At 39.7% G+C, this 18,390-nt stretch overlaps 1 protein-coding gene across 4 annotated transcripts in view; it reads left to right on the top strand.

Annotated features, from left to right (window-relative positions):
• The window catches only part of GPD2 (glycerol-3-phosphate dehydrogenase 2), a 112,565-nt gene that overhangs the window by 87,253 nt on the left and 6,922 nt on the right, over positions 1-18,390 (top strand). For all 4 annotated transcript variants that reach the window (XM_077320005.1, XM_077320006.1, XM_077320007.1 and 1 more), the window contains 7 exons: positions 7,047-7,181; positions 7,441-7,616; positions 9,391-9,522; positions 11,193-11,351; positions 13,882-13,994; positions 14,708-14,786; positions 14,899-14,997. In XM_077320005.1, coding sequence (XP_077176120.1) covers positions 7,047-7,181; positions 7,441-7,616; positions 9,391-9,522; positions 11,193-11,351; positions 13,882-13,994; positions 14,708-14,786; positions 14,899-14,997 — 893 coding nt within the window. The remainder of the gene's footprint in view (positions 1-7,046; positions 7,182-7,440; positions 7,617-9,390; positions 9,523-11,192; positions 11,352-13,881; positions 13,995-14,707; positions 14,787-14,898; positions 14,998-18,390) is intronic.

The raw sequence follows: 18,390 nt of genomic DNA, 5'->3' as shown, positions 1-18,390 counted from the left end.
TTTCCATGAAAATAAAATGTTCCTTATGTTCATTGTTGTCGTATGTCTGTATCTTATTTTGAAGGGATGTTTAAACATTACCATAGCGATCAGAGAGCGTTAGGGCAGTGGTTGAGAGTAGAGGAGTAAACTACCCCCCCCCCCCCACCGGGCCTCAGTAAAATTGTCAAGCGTTGAGTGGTCCCCGGTGATAAAAAGGTTGGGGACCACTGGTGTAGGGATTTGAAGTCAGGTTCTCTGTAACCAAGCCCTTCATCTGAAGTCAGACTCTCTGTAACAAACCACTAAATCAACTGGATGATAACCACATTCGCTGTTTTCTACCTGACATGCTTGTTCAGGGTTATAACCCCAACAATACTTTTGTCAGACATACAATTTTACTCTAGATAATTAATCTGGTAATAACTTCTCCACATAACAAATGCAATTAAGAATTGTATCCCAACCAGTAAGAATGGAATTATTGTAATGGTTACATCTAGTAGGAAAGTGACTGTCCCTGGGATGGTGAAAAGAGCAGCAAAATGGGGTCATTTGTGTATGAGGTAGGGGCTTCTGCATACATGTGATTTCTGCAGGTGTGCCTAAAAATATCTTTGAATGGTCCGAGACTGACTATTCCCAAGAGGCACAGAATATTGAGCATTAGAAAGTCACTTAAAAGGGAAAAGGTGTGTGTAGAATAAGCCTGAGAATTTCAAAGCAGAGGTTTTACAAGGTGGAGGGGCATTTTCAGATTTTCTTTACTTTTCCTTTTTTGCTGTGAAATATTAGTGTTCTCGGCTTATTATCACTAAAAACCCACAAGGTTTTTAATTGGAAGAGATTTTTAAAAAAATTATGGAAACTTTTAAATATTGTTACCTTATTGTGACCCTGTCCTGCTGTCTTCAGCTTTGAGTCAATATAAAACTGTCCTATCTTCAGCTTTTAGGGCAAGATATGAAGCAGTGAAGAAAAGTCTCTGCTTCTAGAAACACCAACAAGTAGACCTTTGGGGAACAAAGATGGCTCAGTTGGCTTATATGTACAGTTATAAATAAATATAGTTATAAATATAGGCCATTGAAGAGTCCTGGTAATGGCCCAGTCAGATTCAGATTAAGTGTTAAGAGACATAAGAAGTTTCAAATTTCATTACCAAATTCCTGAATTATCCAGTCCCCTTAAAATTATTCTATAAAAATCCATGAACTCTGAGTTGCCCTTTCAAGGTGCTGACAGAGGCTGCATATTCATATTCAGAAACCTTCCCTTCACAGACTGAAAATTTTAGATTGCTTGTTTGTTCTTCCTTGAAATGGGTAATTGATAGTTCTGTTGTTGTTATAGCCATTAAAGAAAAATGGTCTACAGGAGGAAGAAAAAAAAACCCCTATCATTAGGTCCCTCTTGCAGAAATTAATAAAAGAGTTGTTTGTCAGACAGGGTGGACGGTAACACTAAGCTGTGACTCAGAGAATTGATTAGCGTGGAATTTTTGCACGGCAGGTTTGCAAAACTAGTTGTCTTGAGTGTTAGAATTCTTTTGAAAGTAACCAAACTGGGTTGCACACTGTTTTCCACATGTGTAATTAGTCGTGTTTATAGATTGTCTGTTAGAGAATTAACAATTGCACAGGCTGTATCAACTCACTGCAGACCTGCCTTTCTGCTGCCAAAGACAGTGGCAGGGTTATCAACTTACACAGGCTTGGATGTGTTCCAGCTGTTTAATTATAGTGTCACACATGCTGCTTTTTCTAGTTTCATTAATTTATAAATGTAATATGGTATCTTATTTTTGTGATTAGCACTTCATTTTGGTGGGTTAAACATGCTGGCAGAACAACATTGATTTTTCAGATCTATTCTCTGTTCTTTCGGGATATTTTTACCAAAGCTTTATGGATTTTTCCCTGCTCCTGTGCAAGTAGCATCTTTGAACCACCACCCAAGCTTTTGTGTAAGGAGATTTTATCCATAGTTTACTAGGTAACACACACACACCGATTAATTGCAGACTTCCCTAGCTGTATTTTATTTGGGAAGGATAAATAATGAAGTATTAACTGTAGGGGGAGAAAATAGTATGAAAATGACAAAGTGGGGTACTTATTTTTAAAGGGGCACATGGGTTTCTCTGATAGATGAGCACTGATATTTTCTTGTATTTTAAAACAATAGTTTTAGCAGATGTACACTCCTCTAGTGCAGGGATGCTTGTTGTTGAGGGCTTTTGGGGTAATTTGTAGTATATAACTTTGAAATGTAGTAAAAGCCTTCAGTAGAGACTTGGGAGAGGGATATGGGGGTGATGGTTATGCCTTTCTTATTTATTTATTGTATTACATTTGTATACTGCCCTCTCCTGAGGTTCAATTTCAGCCAATTCCTAACAGATGTGACACACTTATGGGTTTTCAGAACTGGTTGAACAAGAGCCCATGGAAGAACCCCATAAAGAGTACAGGAATGGTTTTCTGTTCAGAATATTCATCCTGGAAGGCCATGCAGTTAAATGTATTCTGACCTCACTAGTTTAATGAGCCAGTTCTTTTTTTAGAGTTTTAGAAATGGGGAACAAGAGATTTACAAGAAATTACAAGAAATTATTTATATTTTGATGATATTTTGATTTCTTGTAAATCTCTTGTTCCCCATTACATTAATAGAATTAACAGGAGGGAAGGCAGTCTGATCTTAGAACCCAAGTGGGTTCAGCACTTTGCTGGGAGAACACCAAGGAAAGATCTGCAGAGGATGGCAATGGTCAGCCATCTTTGCTTCTCACTTGTCTTGAAAGCCCCTTGCTGGGGTTGCGAAAACTGGTTGAGACTTGACAGGATATATGTACACCTGTAATATTAGCATCACCATTTTGCTAATATTAAAGTTAGATCTCTTTATAAAACATTAAAAATGGTTAGGAGAATTTGAATGTAATAATATTGGTAGCATAAATACTGATCTATTATGTAAAATGAATATTATTTTACAAACCAGAAACAAATTAATAGTTACAATATAAATGAATTGTAAAAAAGGTTAAAAGTTAATGTTCAGAAGCTTTGGATTTTAATAGTCTTTAAATCATATTCAGTTATTCGCAGGATGGTTGTATTTCTTATGTATTTCTTTTGCCCAATTTAACAAAGGGGTTTTATCCATTTTCGCAATTTTATAAACTGATTTTTAAGTCTGCTTAAATTGTTAACTTTCAGTGTTGTTCAAGCAATACTACTATCATGTAGGGAAACTAGCACCCATTTTAAAGGGACATAGTATAAAAAGACATATTTTAGGAACTTATAAGGTAAATTAACTTTTAAGATTTTATTTATTATACTCATAACGACTTCAGAAAGCCATTGCTCTTGGACAATGGGAAAAAACAACAGCTGTGGAAAAAAACAACAACAGATAGCTCTAGAGACATTGCATTACCAACAGTTTCCAGAAGTACCATGTATTTTTCTTGTTATTTGCAGGATCTAAAGTCTGGTTTAAATCCTTCTATTTTAAAACAAAGCTTGATATAATTTGGGGAGAGAGTGATGAAGCTTTAATATCAAAGAAGTTCTTTTTTTGCCAATGTCTAGAGGCAATTTTGTAGTGGTCATGTGTAGTCTTTTAGAAAATGTATCCTCTGAAAATATTGAAAAAGAGGTGGTTTTTCCAGTGGTTCCATCTCTAGTCTTGATTCTAGATTGTGAGGGGAAGGAAAATTCAGGCAAATGTGAATTACACAAGGCTCACTTAGGTTGTGCTTCAGCCTTTATGACTTGGAATCTTGAGATTTGACAAATGGATCCCTTTGAGTCAGTGTGCTGGTGTGATTTATGGCAGGTGAAAGATTTATTAACGTGTGTGTAGAGGTTGTAGCTGTGATGTATGAACATCAGTGTATAAATGAATGTGAATATCTACAACATTGTAATGCTGCTTGGAATGTGAATATTTTCTTCCTGAACAGGCCCAGCATTCTTTCTTTTGCATAATTATTTATGTTTCCAGCATTACTTCTGTCATTATTCTGTTGCCCTTATTCCAAGGATTTCACAGTAGCATATAAGTTTAATGCCCTTCCTGAACTCCATAGTTTTATCTAAATTATTGTGATTAAGAAAATGTAAATGCCACTTCTCTAGAGATCTGCTGGAGGTGGCCCACAGATTAAAACAATACTATAAAATTGTAGATCCGAAAACATAAGAACAAGCCATTAAGATAGAATAAAACATGCTCAGTAGCCTAAAAGGATAATTTAAAAACAGTCCTCAGGCTAAAATTGATGTTTTAATGGGAATTTTAATGGGGTTAGTTGTTGTGACCCACCTCGAGCCTGTTGGGAGAGGCGGGAAATAAATCTAAAAATAATGATGATGATGATGATGATGATGATAAAAGATGAAGCCTCCTGAGTTAAAAGCCTTAATAAAAATAAATGTTTTGGCCTGTTGCCAAAGAAAAGAAAGGTAGGCACCAGGTGAACCTCAAGGAGGAGGACCTTCCAAAATTGGGGGTGTCGCCACTGAAGAAATCCTGTCTCTGGTTGCCTCCACAGGTGGCATAGGAAGCAGAGTTTAGGAATAGAATCTTTAACAGATGGATTGGGCAGTACAGCAGGAGGTGGTCCTTCAGGTTCTGCAGCTTCAAGCTGTTTGGGGCTTTAAGAGTAAAAACTGAATTGTCCCTGGAAATGGGAACAGAAGTATTGATCCTCTTGAAATATATATAGTAGTTTAAATAACATTAATATTTGAAAACACCTGATTGCTATTTAACAGTATTTTGTTGATAGACCAAATCCTTTGTTTTTTAATCAGAAAAATGTCAAGCCATCATGTTATATGCACCACAACCTGGTATAGTACCTTAGGTTACAGGTGCCAGTTGATTGAACATCACCCATTGTTTATGGTATATTTGAACCCGGATCTTCCTGGATGGAGTCCAGTGCTGTTATCTGCTATGCTACACTAACTCCAGTGTAATCTCATATCTCAGACCTGTTTCAGTTTTAGTAGGGTGTTGTCATGTACAGAATGAGGCTAAATGGGATTCTTTTGATTTTAGCTCTCTGTCCTTCCCCTTTTTGAGTGCTGAAAGGTTTGTGAGAAATCAAGTAAGTTTCCTGTGTAATGTACAGACACAGGCTGAATCTGAATTCTGCTCAAGATAAATCATTTGTCGAAATGGGTTGCCACAGTCTTTCCCAAAGCATTGTATGCTAGATCATAAGTGTCATGACTTTTGAATTGTTAACAAAAAGTTAGTTATAGCTTAAGGTGACAGATTTTAACATTGGTAAAGCGGGACACCATTGACCAGTTCTTGATTAAAAATTTGGTCTATATGGAGCAACAAAAAGTTTCATAGAACGCAAAAATAGTATTCTAATATATATTTTTAAATTTCAACATAAGTATAATTTGTCAGGTACCCCCAGATGTCCCTCCAAAAGTGGGACAATCTGGTCACCTTATTATAGCTTCAAAGGTTTTCTTGTAGACATACTTATCCCTCAGGATGTGCAGGTTGGTAGGGGAGGGATTTTTAGGGGATTGGGTAGGTATGGGGTTTATTAGTTTTTTCCTGTATCTTATATTTTGTATTAATTTTTGTTGCAATCGCTAGCTGGCTGTGCCAAGAGAGGCGGCATACAAATATAATAAATAAACACATAAATAACATCTTCAAAGATACTTAATATCTAGGAACAACACTCTCAGCTGTTGTTTTACTCTGCATAGAGTGCATCTCAAGGGTGTCCGGAAAAAAAACACGTATACCAGTATTTGTTGGGGCTACACCTAACAGGTTTCCCTTGAACACCCAGCTATACTTCATAATTGGTTTTAGATAAGTGCATTATTTAATATTATTGACCACTGAGGAAGACCCAGTAGGGTCGAAACGTGTTTGGTCTGTTCATGTGCAGTTAGATCTGTATAATTTTTATATAGTTTTTTCTTTGTTTTTAACCTAATATTGGTGCACTTTAATAAATGTTAAAATTTTATATTGTTTTGTAACTCAACTTTTGAGTTCTGACTTTGTTAAGGTTGGGTTTTCGTTCCCTTTTTGGTTTTGCATTGCATGTGAATATTGCAAGGGACTATTCCTTGCAATAATATGGTACTATTTTACTGTGCAGTAGCAATTTTTAACTGGGGATATAATACTCAATTTTACATTGGAATCAGAAGCCTGATTAATTTGTATATTTTTGTTGAGCATCAACATTTCATTTGCAGTTTCTTTATTTGAAAATATAATCCCCGTGTGTGAGGAGAAAAATTAACTCGGTCTCTTACAAATATTTAAATAGAAGATTGGAAACAAGCATAGCAAAATTTCTTTTTGATGTGTTAGGAGTTCTTTATAATAAACAAAGATGTCAACTGTTCTGTTTGGAATGGTAAGGTGGAACAGTAATTACAAATAATAACAGTGACTGATTATTCAGTGATAATTCAAGCAACATAGTTTTCAACAGCATGCTTGGGAGCTGTGTGGTAATGTTAACTTTCTGGTCCAGCAGTATGTGGATGTGTGGATGCCTGGTTACATTTAAGATTGATTACTAAAGGCAGTGTAAACTAATGATACAGTCAGCTGTTGGGTTGGGATAATTAGCACACAACTTCTAAAGGTTTGCAGGGGATCGATTTTAAAATTATTAATTGATAGAAAAGCACTTTTACAGAAAGACCAAAGTGGTTGTTGAGATTTGAGAAATTATGTTTATTAGTTTAAATTACTCCACCACCACCCCTTTTCTAAAACCCTCACCCTAGTTTCAGTACAGGATTGTGAATTTTGTCATGTGGTTCTATATGATTCTTAGTATTAGATGTAGTTCCACTAGATTTGCACCTTTCTGTTTCTCTATGCCTTTTTTTTAGTCCTTGATATTTGTAGAGCTAACAACATTGCTTCTCCAAAATAACATTTAAAGATTTGTGGTGTGCTCTCTTCTTGTACCCATGAAAAATATATTGTTTCCATTTCGAGAGGTCATTTCTGATGTAACTCCCGCCCTCCTTTTTCCACTACAGTGAGGAGAGGTGATGTCCTGGCAGCATGGAGTGGTATTCGCCCTCTTGTGACAGACCCCAATTCTAAAGACACCCAATCCATATCTCGGAATCATGTGGTCCATGTTAGTGACAGCGGCGTTGTGACTATAGCAGGTAATGTGTCCTTCGTTTCTACTCTTTTATCATATCCCCTTTAGAAAATATTTGCTTCGGTGTGAAACTTCAGTGTTTTCATTATATTTAGACAAAAGTTTCAGTTCTGAATAAGTAGGACAATTATTGGACAGTTAAAGGTGGCAGCCTTAATAAATAGTTTATTCTGTATGTTTTAAAGATAATGCTCTTAGAAGGTAAATTGAGAGATGGTTTGCTGGGAGAATGTAGAGTTAATGCTGTAAATTGTTGTTTGCAGGTGGGAAATGGACAACCTATCGCTCAATGGCTGAGGATACCATTAATGCAGCTGTTAAAGCTCATAATCTTCGGGCAGATGAATGTAAGACAATTAGACTCGTTCTCCAGGGTGCAGATGGTTGGAGTCCTACTCTTTATATCCGACTGGTTCAGGACTATGGACTTGAAAGTGAGGTGAGGCTTTGTGGTGCATTACCATCTCAGTCCATGTCATGTATTGTTCCTTTTCTGTTCCTCTAGAGCAGGGGTAGTCAACCTGTGGTCCTCCAGACGTTCATGGACTACAATTCCCATGAGCTCCTGCCAGCAAATGCAAATGCTGGCAGGGGCTCATGGGAATTGTAGTCCACGAACATCTGGAGGACCACAGGTTGACTACCCCTGCTCTAGACAACAGCAGAGATCTTGGGGGTTGATAGTGAGTGTACTAAGATACCTATTATGCTCGGGTAGCTCCTCCTCTTCTGCTTTGGCTATGCTGAGATCTATGCTAAATTGGGGGTGTATATTCCAATTCCTTGATCTGTAGTATGGGCCTTTCTGTAGGTTGTAGCTATTGTGTGGTGAAAGGGTAGCTTGACCCCCTTTCCCATTCCTATGATGTTCCCCTGATCAAAAATCTCCCGTACTCCTCCTAGGTTCATTTTGCTCCAGCAGACAAAAAAAAGGCAGGCACTATGCAGGTACTTATTTTCTTCTCCCCTCTTGGGGCTTAAAGCAGGGAGACATTTCATTTGGGCAATATGGTCATGTCTATACGAGAACCTGCCATAGCTGCTTTCATAAATCAACTCAGGTAATGGTAAGAGTTTATCACCAATCCCCAATTTTGTGAGTAGTTTGGCTCTCAGGATGTACTGAAGCCTGCCAAAACTAGCAAGGATGGTTAGTTTGGCTTGAGTTAATGAGAGTTGGAGGGAAGAGAATGCAGAAGATGGGCATGCTGGAGCAAGAGGAATAAAAGGTGAAAGATATTTTCTCTCTTTGCCTTCTGAAAACAATCTCTTTTTTTAAACATCAGGTTGACAGGCCTGTACATAATTTAGTAGATGGATCATAACTCTTATTCCAAGATGATGGAATCACATTGTTTAACCATGAGTCCTAATCTTTGTGTGTGTGTCTAAACAGCTGTGTTCTTTTGTTGTTAAAAGCCTCTTTGTAGGTCCAGTTTCCTTAATCTCAGTTTGCAGTTTAGTTGTGTCTACATATGTGTGCCTTAGTAACCATGACAGTCTTGAGCCTTTGAACTTCCCAGTCCCAGGTAAATCTATTCTTCAAAAGTGAACACGTAGCAGAAAGCTTGAAGCATCATTAGTCACTGTTCTGTTGATACATGCATAGTAGCATTAGTGCTGACCTAAGCATTTTCAGTATGACGAGTTGCCTCCCGCCCCATCCAAATCTAATACCTTCTTCAGCCTGTTAGTTACAGGCAACTGGAGAACTGACAAAAATGGCTCATATTGAGATTGACCTGCATTCTAGAAAAAGTTGCAAGAATCCGATTGTAGCGTAAGATGTGTGTGAAAACATCAACAATCAAAACACTGGATTTTGTGAATTTTTGTTCTTAAAATGTTTCAGTTTTTAATGTAAAATTATTTGATCTCAATGAGACGAAACTTGGTTTTTAAATGTTTGAGATCATCCCCAGAATAACAGAGATATCGAGATGTAACTTTGGAGTGTTACACTTTCTCCCTGTGGCTGTACTGCATGGAGTATGGCTCATGCGCCTCACGCCCAGCCTCCTGGATGTTTACTACCCTTGTCTCCATGTCCTATAAATGTTGCCAGTCGACGATTACCTCTGAAATTGTATCTCTGGATTTCCATTGCATTTTTTGTTGCATATCTTAAAGATTTATGGCTGCGGCATGAGATGTTTTTTCATTAAGAATGCTGGCTGGTAAAACAGTCCCTCACCATATTCTCATTTCCTTAGGTGGCTCAACATCTTGCATCTACGTATGGAGACAAGGCTTTTGAAGTGGCCAAGTTAGCCCAGGTGACTGGGAAGAGGTGGCCGATTGTCGGAAAACGGCTTGTATCAGAGTTTCCTTACATTGAGTCTGAGGTATGACAGTGAGGGGACTTAGGGCCTTTCCCTTGTCTATTGCTTTTTTTAAATGTGCTGGCTTTTTGCATTCAAAGATGTATAAGCTTAATTTATTCTGTCGTCTCAGAAACTCGTAGCTTAAAACTGAAAAGTGTAATGTAGAGACTGAATTGTGAGCTAGGAAGAACTTGTTCCAGAACTCCTCTTCCTTAAGCTCACTGGATGGCTCTAAACAAGCTATCTCTCAGCCTTTGATACTGTGTCTGTCTGCAGAATGGGGGTGGTAATTTTGACTTATACAGTTGTAAAAGTTGTTGGGATAATATATGTGCTATACTCTGACCTTGCTTAAGTGCTGGATAAATGCTTTGTATGTATTGAATTTCCTAGTCCTGGTTCTTCCCTTAGGTACAGGCATGCAACGGCGTGGTCTGTAGAAGTTGAGGGAGGGAATTAGAGTGGTGTGTGAGCAGACTGAATCGAGAAGAAGTAGCAAAAATGAGCATGTGTGCTTGTATGAGCAAGGTTTGCCAGCTGATCAGGGTGAGGATGGGTGGGGAAAATTGCCTGTGTATCTCTAGTTCAGGGGTAGTCAAACTGCGGCCCTCCAGATGTCCATGGACTACAATTCCCAGGAGCCCCTGCCAGCGAATGCTGGCAGGGGCTCCTGGGAATTGTAGTCCATGGACATCTGGAGGGCCGCAGTTGGACTACCCCTGCTCTAGTTTATAGAAATAATCAGGGCAGCTTTGTGCAGAAACCAGATATATATATTTGCTTGCTATTGTCTGTTTATCAAGCTGCTATGAAAGCTGGCAATCCCCTTAGGTGCCTGATAGGGCTGGGAAGAAAGGACACAGGAGGTGTAGGACTAAGATGACGTATGTTTAGGCAAAGTTTTAGACAGAAGTTTTTTAAGGTAAAGGTAAAGGTATCCCCTGTGCAAGCACCGAGTCATGTCTGACCCTTGGGGTGACGCCCTCTAGCGTTTTCATGGCAGACTCAATACGGGGTGGTTTGCCAGTGCCTTCCCCAGTCATTACCGTTTACCCCCCAGCAAGCTGGGTACTCATTTTACCGACCTCGGAAGGATGGAAGGCTGAGTCAACCTTGAGCCGGCTGCTGGGATTGAACTCCCAGCCTCATGGGCAAAGCTTTCAGGCGGCTGCCTTACCACTCTGCGCCACAAGAGGCTCTAGAAGTTTTTTACTTGATTTAATTTTAAGAAAACGGTCTTAGAAAACAGCAGTAGTTCTAACTTCTGAACATGATCATGTTGATAAAACAAGTTTGGTCAAACCACAGTTCCAAATGGATAGATTCAGGTGAGTAGCCAAGTTGATCTCAAACAGCAGAACAAAATTTGAGCCCACTCACACATTTAAGACCAGCAATGTTTTATTCAAGGTATAAGCCAATAGGCTCAAACTTTGTTCCTCAGTTCCAAATGTATATATATTTTTTGTAATTCAGGATCATCAAAGGAAAAACAGAAACTTACTTCAGTTTTAGTAAGAGTTGTGTTACACGGGCCTGATTATATACACTTGACGTTGGGCAGTGGAATAATTTGTTCTTAAGTTGTTGTTGGTATATGTTGCCCTTTTCTACCAAAGTTGATCTTTCTGTCCTGTGCCAGACTCTCAGAATTAAATTGGACTATAGAACTGTCCATTCAAATATTGTAGGTTGAGTATGCAATCCAGGAATATGCCTGCACTGCAGTGGATATCATTGCTCGTCGCACACGCTTAGCCTTCCTGAATGTGCAGGCTGCCGAGGAAGCCTTACCAAGGATCATTGAGATCATGGGGAAGAAGCTCAAATGGAATGAGCAGAAGAAAAAGGTACAGAGGAAGTAATTTGTATCACGACAAGGTCTTTTCCAGAGGGGCAAGTCAGGGTAGTGGAAAGGGAGGGAGGAAGTGGGGCCTGAGTTTACTGCAACCTTTCTCAACTTTTTTACCACTGAGAAACTTCTGAACCATTCTTCAGGCTTCGAGAAACCCCAAAAGTGGCACAACCATGCAGAATATGGTTGGGAAGCATAGCTGTGTACACACCATCCGGGGCCCCTTCCCTTCCTACCCCCGTCAGGCCTATCATTGGCCATTGGGGGGGGGGGCAGGTTGACATGGCCATATATGGTCATATCAGCTGTTAAATGTTTAACAAATTTTAAAAATATATGAAAAATTAATTCCCACCCATTCGGCAAACCCTTCCAGGGCTGTCAAGAAACCCCAGGGTTTCATGACACCCTGGCTGAGAAAGCCTGATTTACTGGATGACTGAGTATGCCTCATGCATTCCTTTTCTGCCCAGGACCGTGGTCCTGTTTACTCAGTGGCGTATTTCTAAATATTTGTGCACTTTGAGTAGTGGAACTTTCCATCTTTCCTTTTCCTTCTGTGGTCCACTAAGCAAACCCCCTCCCTCCCAGTTTTGTTCCTGGGTCTGAGCATACCATCAGGAAAACCACATGGGTCAAGATGGGTCTTGTCATGGTGCAGAATTGGTGGAAATCTTTACACCCTCTTCTTTGAACAGAAATCCCATTCATCCAGATGAATTATGTACTTGGATGCATGCCATTGTGTTTGCTAAAATTAGCCTTCCTTTGCATGATGGTTGCCTTCCCTATCATTAGGTTTGCAAGTACTAACTGTATGTATCAGGGCCATGTGACTTTCTGGGCCCTCTATTTCATTTTATCCAAACATTCCAGGGTACCGTGGGGACTAAATTTAAACATACTTTGCTGAATTAGATCAGTAGTGCATCTCACACAGCAGCCAACCCTATGCACCCGTAAGTTCAGCAATTAGGGCACAGTGGCTAAAGCCCCTCCACCCCAGCATGTATTCCAAGGGTTACTGTTTCTGAACATGGAAGTCCCATTTAATAATTATGGCTAATAGCCATTGATGGACTTATTTGCCACATATTTGTCTAACCCCTTTTACAACCGTCTGAACTAGTAGATATTGATAAATGCTGTGGCAATGAATTCCACAAGTGAATGTGTCTTTCAATAATCAGGTACTTTAACCATGAAGAAGAAGAAGAGTTGGTTCTTATATGCCACTTTTCTCTACCCGAAGGAGGCTCAAAGCAGCTTACAGTCGCCTTCCCTTTCCTCTCCCCACAACAGACACCCTGTGGGGTGGGTGAGGCTGAGAGAGCCCTGATATCCCTGTTCGGTCAGAGCAGTTTTATCAGTGCTGTGGCGAGCCCAAGGTCACCCAGCTGGTTGCATGTGGGGGAGTGCAGAATCGAACCCGGCATGCCAGATTAGAAGTCCGCACTCCTAACCACTATACCAAACTGGCATCCTGAATTTATTAACCATCAGCATCATTGGGTGCCCACAAATTATAGTATTATAGGAAAATCAGAAACTTGCTCTCCACTTGTTCCACCCAATTAATAACTATATTAAGCCGCATGCCCCTCCTTCATCTTTTCTCCGAATCAAAAAGCCTCAAACATTAAATTTTACAGCTCCAGTTCACATATTGAACACACACCCTTTTAGTAGAAGGACCAATTGCTGAGCAGATGCCATTTTTACTGTTACGTGTATAGTTTGGGAGTCTAGTAATAAATCTCAGGGGAAGGAGATATTGAAAATGTCTGAACGGCCTTTTGTCTTTGTTTAGGGTACTTGGGAATCAGCACGTGTTAAGACATATCTGATAAAATAGTTCACTTATATGCCATTAGTTATACAGGACTTCCTGTGGAAAGGATTTGTTGCCAAAGCTTTTTATCTACAGGTTCTTCCTCTGGATATGTTTTTTTCTTTGTTTATTAAAAAAAGTTTCAGAACAGAATAGGTGATTTGAAAATTGCAAACTCTAGACATAGTCCCCCGCCCCCCTGCCCCCACAGCTTGAAGAGAGCAATCAACAAATGCCAGAGGCTTGGCATTAAAATCTGTGATTCACCGCCACTTAGGATATTTATTGTGGCCATAAGATACCTGCTTTAAATTAAAGGCCATCTCTTGGCCCTTCGTCTGCAAGTGCAGGTCTTGCTGGCATCGCTGTGAGTTGCATGTGTGGACTGAGGGCATGATACAGTCCTAAAAAAACCCTTTACCTTGCACGTCTCTCAGAGTAATTACCGCTTGATAATCAACGCTTGTACAACTGAACCAGTGATCTAGCTGAAGCATGAAATGCTGCCTAATCTTAATTACCTTGTTCACCTTTAAGCACTTTTTGGTCATCAACTGCTGATATTCCTCTAAGGACCAGCAATTATAATTAAGTGAAAGGAGCCAATAAAACATTACAGCAAAGAAGAAATTCAGAATGTAAATATTTGCTGTTACCCTAGAGCTGAGATGCTGTGCTGCTGTCCCCTGTTTAGGAGGAGCTCGCAGAAGCAAAGAAGTTTCTGTACTATGAAATGGGCTACAAGGTACGGTCAGAGCAATTGACGGATCATGGTGAAATCACTCTGACACCAATGGATATCGAAAGGTAAACAGAGGACAAACAAGTTCATATTCATCTCTGCATTCTGGGTATAATGTACACAGAGGCGGGGGGTGGAAGTAGGTAGTAACTACAGGCAAGCCAGCTGGGATGGCAGCGAGCTCTCTTTCATTTTGGTATTAATAATGGACGCTGCTTTGCCAGCATTTTTGATATGTTCACAGTCCCATTTTGAGTGATTCTTTCCCTGCTCCTTGATAGACTGAGTGGGTCATGCATAACTGAATTTGAGTCCTAATACAGGATTGATAGGATCAACTTATGAAGCTGTCTTTTTTTTTCAGGAACTAGTCCCACATTTTGATTTACAGTTGTTCAGAGCTCTAGACTGGTTCTCCCCATCCCCCCAGCTGTCCTTCTGTGATAGCCCCCCCCCTCCGCCCTTGTGAGACTGTAGCTGGCGATCACAGACATTGAACATGGGACCTTTGGAGTACAAATTATGATGTGCTGTTGCCAAACTGTGGTCCCTCCCCTTAGCCATAGGCTCTTTCCCACCCACTACATGGAGAGAGCAAGATGGTATAGCAGCAGTTTTGGGGAAAGTTGTGGGATGAATAAACCTTGCAAGTAGCTTGAGCAAAGTCTAGATACTCTACTGGGGCAGTTAACAGCTTATGGGCATCATAAAGAGGGAACATCTCATAGCTTTATGAGGCTGGTTATTTTTTCAATGTAGATCTTTCTCAATCTTGCAGATATAAAAAGAGGTTCCACATGTTTGATAAAGATGGCAAAGGTTTTATTACTATATTGGATGTACAGCGTGTGTTAGAGGTAATATTTTACTTACCTTAAATATATCGTATCAGATTTTCCTGGCGTGATATTAATAGTGTTTTTGTTAATCCAGGCATGTGCTTTCCCCCCCTTCCCTATACTTTATTAGAGCATCAACCTTCGAATTAATGAAAGTGCACTCCATGAGATTTTGAATGAAGTGGATTTGAATAAAAATGGACAGGTTGAACTCAATGAGTTTTTGCAGGTGAGTGCTTCTTTTTAAAAAATATGATGCATAGAGCACAAAGTCAGTGTTTTTGGTTGTGTCATTACAGATGTAAAATGCTCATCAATATTGTAAAAGTTACATAATGTCTGGCTCCTAAACATGCTACAATAGTGTAAGGCCAAAAATATTTGTTTAGCTTCAGTTCAAAGAAATAAATATTCCCATGCTCAAGAAAATAAGGTACACTGTTCTGTGTTTTCTTTACCTTCAGTGTGCACCTTTTCCCTAGTAGCTTTCTCTAATTCCTTGGACATGAGATGGCTTTTAGGGGTAAAGACAGGGAAGAGAGCCAGAGGCTTGGTTCAGATACGTACTGATTGGCCCCAGGCTTTACCTGGGAGGAGTTACATGGTCACTCTTCATCTCTGTTACTGTCCTTAAGTACAGTAGAGTTCCACGCCAGGTTCATAAATATAGTGGATCAATTGGTATCATTCTTCCAGACATTTTTTTAAAGGGAGGAAGGATGATAAATGGTGACAGACTAGCTTTTGGGGGGGGGGCTGCAGTGAAGTGGGAAATCAACATAATTTCACTTTATGGGAAGGGCACCCAATCTGCTATCTTTTGAGAGCTAATGATGTCATTTCAGCCTCTAGCCTGTATATTGCAAGAAATTAGGCTCTGGAATCAAAGCCCCTGAAACGTGCAGTTCTCACGGTCCATCTTTCCTGCTGACAGTTGAGGTAGATTACATAATTATAAAAATAATGCAGTAAAGACAAACAGTCTAAGACATACCATAAACAATGCAACAACTGGATTATGAAAATTAGAAAATAATGCAGTGTAGGCAAGTGTATTGTTACTGTTTACAACTATTAAGTTATCTGTACTGTTCCCTGCTCACAAAGTTATATGTAAACCGCCCTGAGCCTCAGGGGAGGATAATATATAAATATAATATAATAAATAAATCTGGATTGTATTTTCTCAGGATTATTTTGGAATCACTAGATTTATAAGTAATAACTGTAATTGGCACTATTTTTGTTAGCAATGAAATATCTAATAGTTTTACCACCTAAAGATTAGCATAGGTATTACACATTTCTTCTGAACTGGAGTATCTGCAGATGGAGGGAAAGCTGTTCTGGAGACAGTTTCTTTAACTCCCCTGGTGAGGTCTTAATTAGGCCAGAATGCTGCAGAGAGCCAGGATTAGTCTGGTATTACAGGCAGTGTATAGGCTGATAACCCCTCTTGGCCATTGCAGCTCAAACTGGCTGCCCCTGACTGCTTCTGCTTAGTCAAAGCAGACCTAGGTGGGCTCATGAGTCATGGGCTGGTGGTTATTTGCCTCAGGGTCTGTGGGGACAGGTAGAAGTTCTGGTGGAGGACCTTCAACTGCAAACTTCTTTGGGGTAGGCTCTGGGACAGATGCATCAGTGCCATCTAACATGCAGGGGTCTCCCGGTTCCTCTATTTATAGCTCTTTTGAGGCGTCTGAGTTGGAGTTCAGAGCCAGCTCTGTGGGGTGTGTGACCTATTGTGAGATTGCAAGGAATCTGCCAAAGTCGGGTGGGTATCAGTGTAGTCTATCTAACAGAGAGATTTTTACTTTCAAAGGAAAGGAAATTTCAAAGGAAATTGTTGAATCCTTTCTGCAAAGAGAGGAATCTCAGAAGGAATCTTGAATATGAATGGAAATTTCCTCATGTTGTGGAACCTAATTTTTGAAAATAAAAAAGAGGGGAATAGAGCACTGATACTGAATTTTTGGCCGTGCCACGACAGGCAAGGGTTTCATAAGTGGAAAATTATTTGATGGCTGCCTAACACAGGAATTATCTGCAAGCTATCTTCTATAGTACCACACATGTACCTGAAAACAACAGTTTTTATTTTGTTTAAAATGTTATACTCCCTCTCTTATCCTGATAACATGTTCTTAAGGTAGCTCGATGAGATGATATAATAGAGCTTAAAAAGAGGATGTGTGCATGGGAGATATTTGCAGAATAATCATGTCATTTCCCCTGTACATTTGTCATTTTGCTGTGTGCTTCTCATTGGATTGCTAGATCCGTCAGTTCAAAATTAGCCTTGCACACAACAGACATGCTCCTAGGCTTGGGTGTGCATGTTGTTACCTACAACACAGGCTTCTGTGGCAGGTCTGTATAGCTATGGAGAAATGACCCTTTGTGAAGATCAGAAGATCTACATATGTTCCTGTGTGTCTTATGCATGAGGGAAGCAGTTGTGGGGGCCCAAACTGTCCCCTCGCATTGCATAATATGTGCCAATCCAGCAGCATAACATAGAATTCTGTTTTGGGGTGATTCAGATAGTCTTGAGAACATTCACCTTTCCCAGAGGCCACCAGATTTTACCTTGTAGAGACTTGTAGATCTAATCAAGATTCATATATGGATTCATATATGGATCTAATCAAGATTCATATATGGAGGAACAAACAATTGAAGTAAAACCTTTCTCAGTAAAAAAACAAACAAAACAAAATCACTATCATATAGAAAGCAGTAGCTTTTGTAAGATGAACATACCTTTAGCCTTTTGCATACTGGACTAACACTGATATCCTTATAGTCCCCGGCTCAGTTCATATGACATGCTTAAACCATACTTTGGCTGTCACAAATATGAGTACATGTCCATTCTCTCAACACACTTGAAGGTTTCCTCTGATTTCTGTGAGGTCCTAATTTGGCAAACTGTGTTTTTTGAAACTGTAGTTTCCTTCCAAACCAGAATAAGAAAAAAACAAGAAGAGCCCAGTTGGATCAAGTTAGTGGGCCATATAGTCCAGTATCTGGTCTCACAGAATGTTGGACCAGTTACTATGGAGGACCAACAACAGAGAATAGAGGTCAAGGCCTTTTGTTGCTTCCTTGCACTGGTATCCAGAAACTTACTGCCTCTAATTGTGGAGGGTCCCTTCCAAAATCCATAGTCACTATGGCTAGTAGTCACTGCAGGATTTCTCAGGCAGGATTTTGTTTCTCCCCCCCCCCCCATCTTTTCTATTTTTATAAGAAGAAAAAATAGAAATAGAACAGAGAAATAGCATAATACAGAGACTTGGGTTTTCTTGATGGCCCTGGAAGAGCTTTCCAAACGGTTGGGAGTTAATTTTTTATATATTTAAAAAAATGTTAAACATTTATTGCATGATATGACCATATATCAACCCAGACACCCCTTCCCCTCCAATGATGGGCCTGGAGGGGGTGCAAAGGGGAAGGGCAAGTACTCAGCTATAGGCTTCCAACCATATTCGGCATGATTTCACCACTTCTGTGGTTTTTCAATGGTTATAAAATTTAGAAAAGCTGAGCCGCTGATATGATGTATTCTCCATGAAGAGGACAGTTCCAAGTGGATTCTTGATTTGGTGGCTGTCTC

The sequence above is a fragment of the Paroedura picta genome, chromosome 2, assembly GCF_049243985.1.
Source record: "Paroedura picta isolate Pp20150507F chromosome 2, Ppicta_v3.0, whole genome shotgun sequence".
Lineage (NCBI taxonomy): Eukaryota > Metazoa > Chordata > Lepidosauria > Squamata > Gekkonidae > Paroedura > Paroedura picta.
Note: the sequence above shows the minus strand (reverse complement) of the source record. Positions and strands in the feature narration are given on the sequence as shown.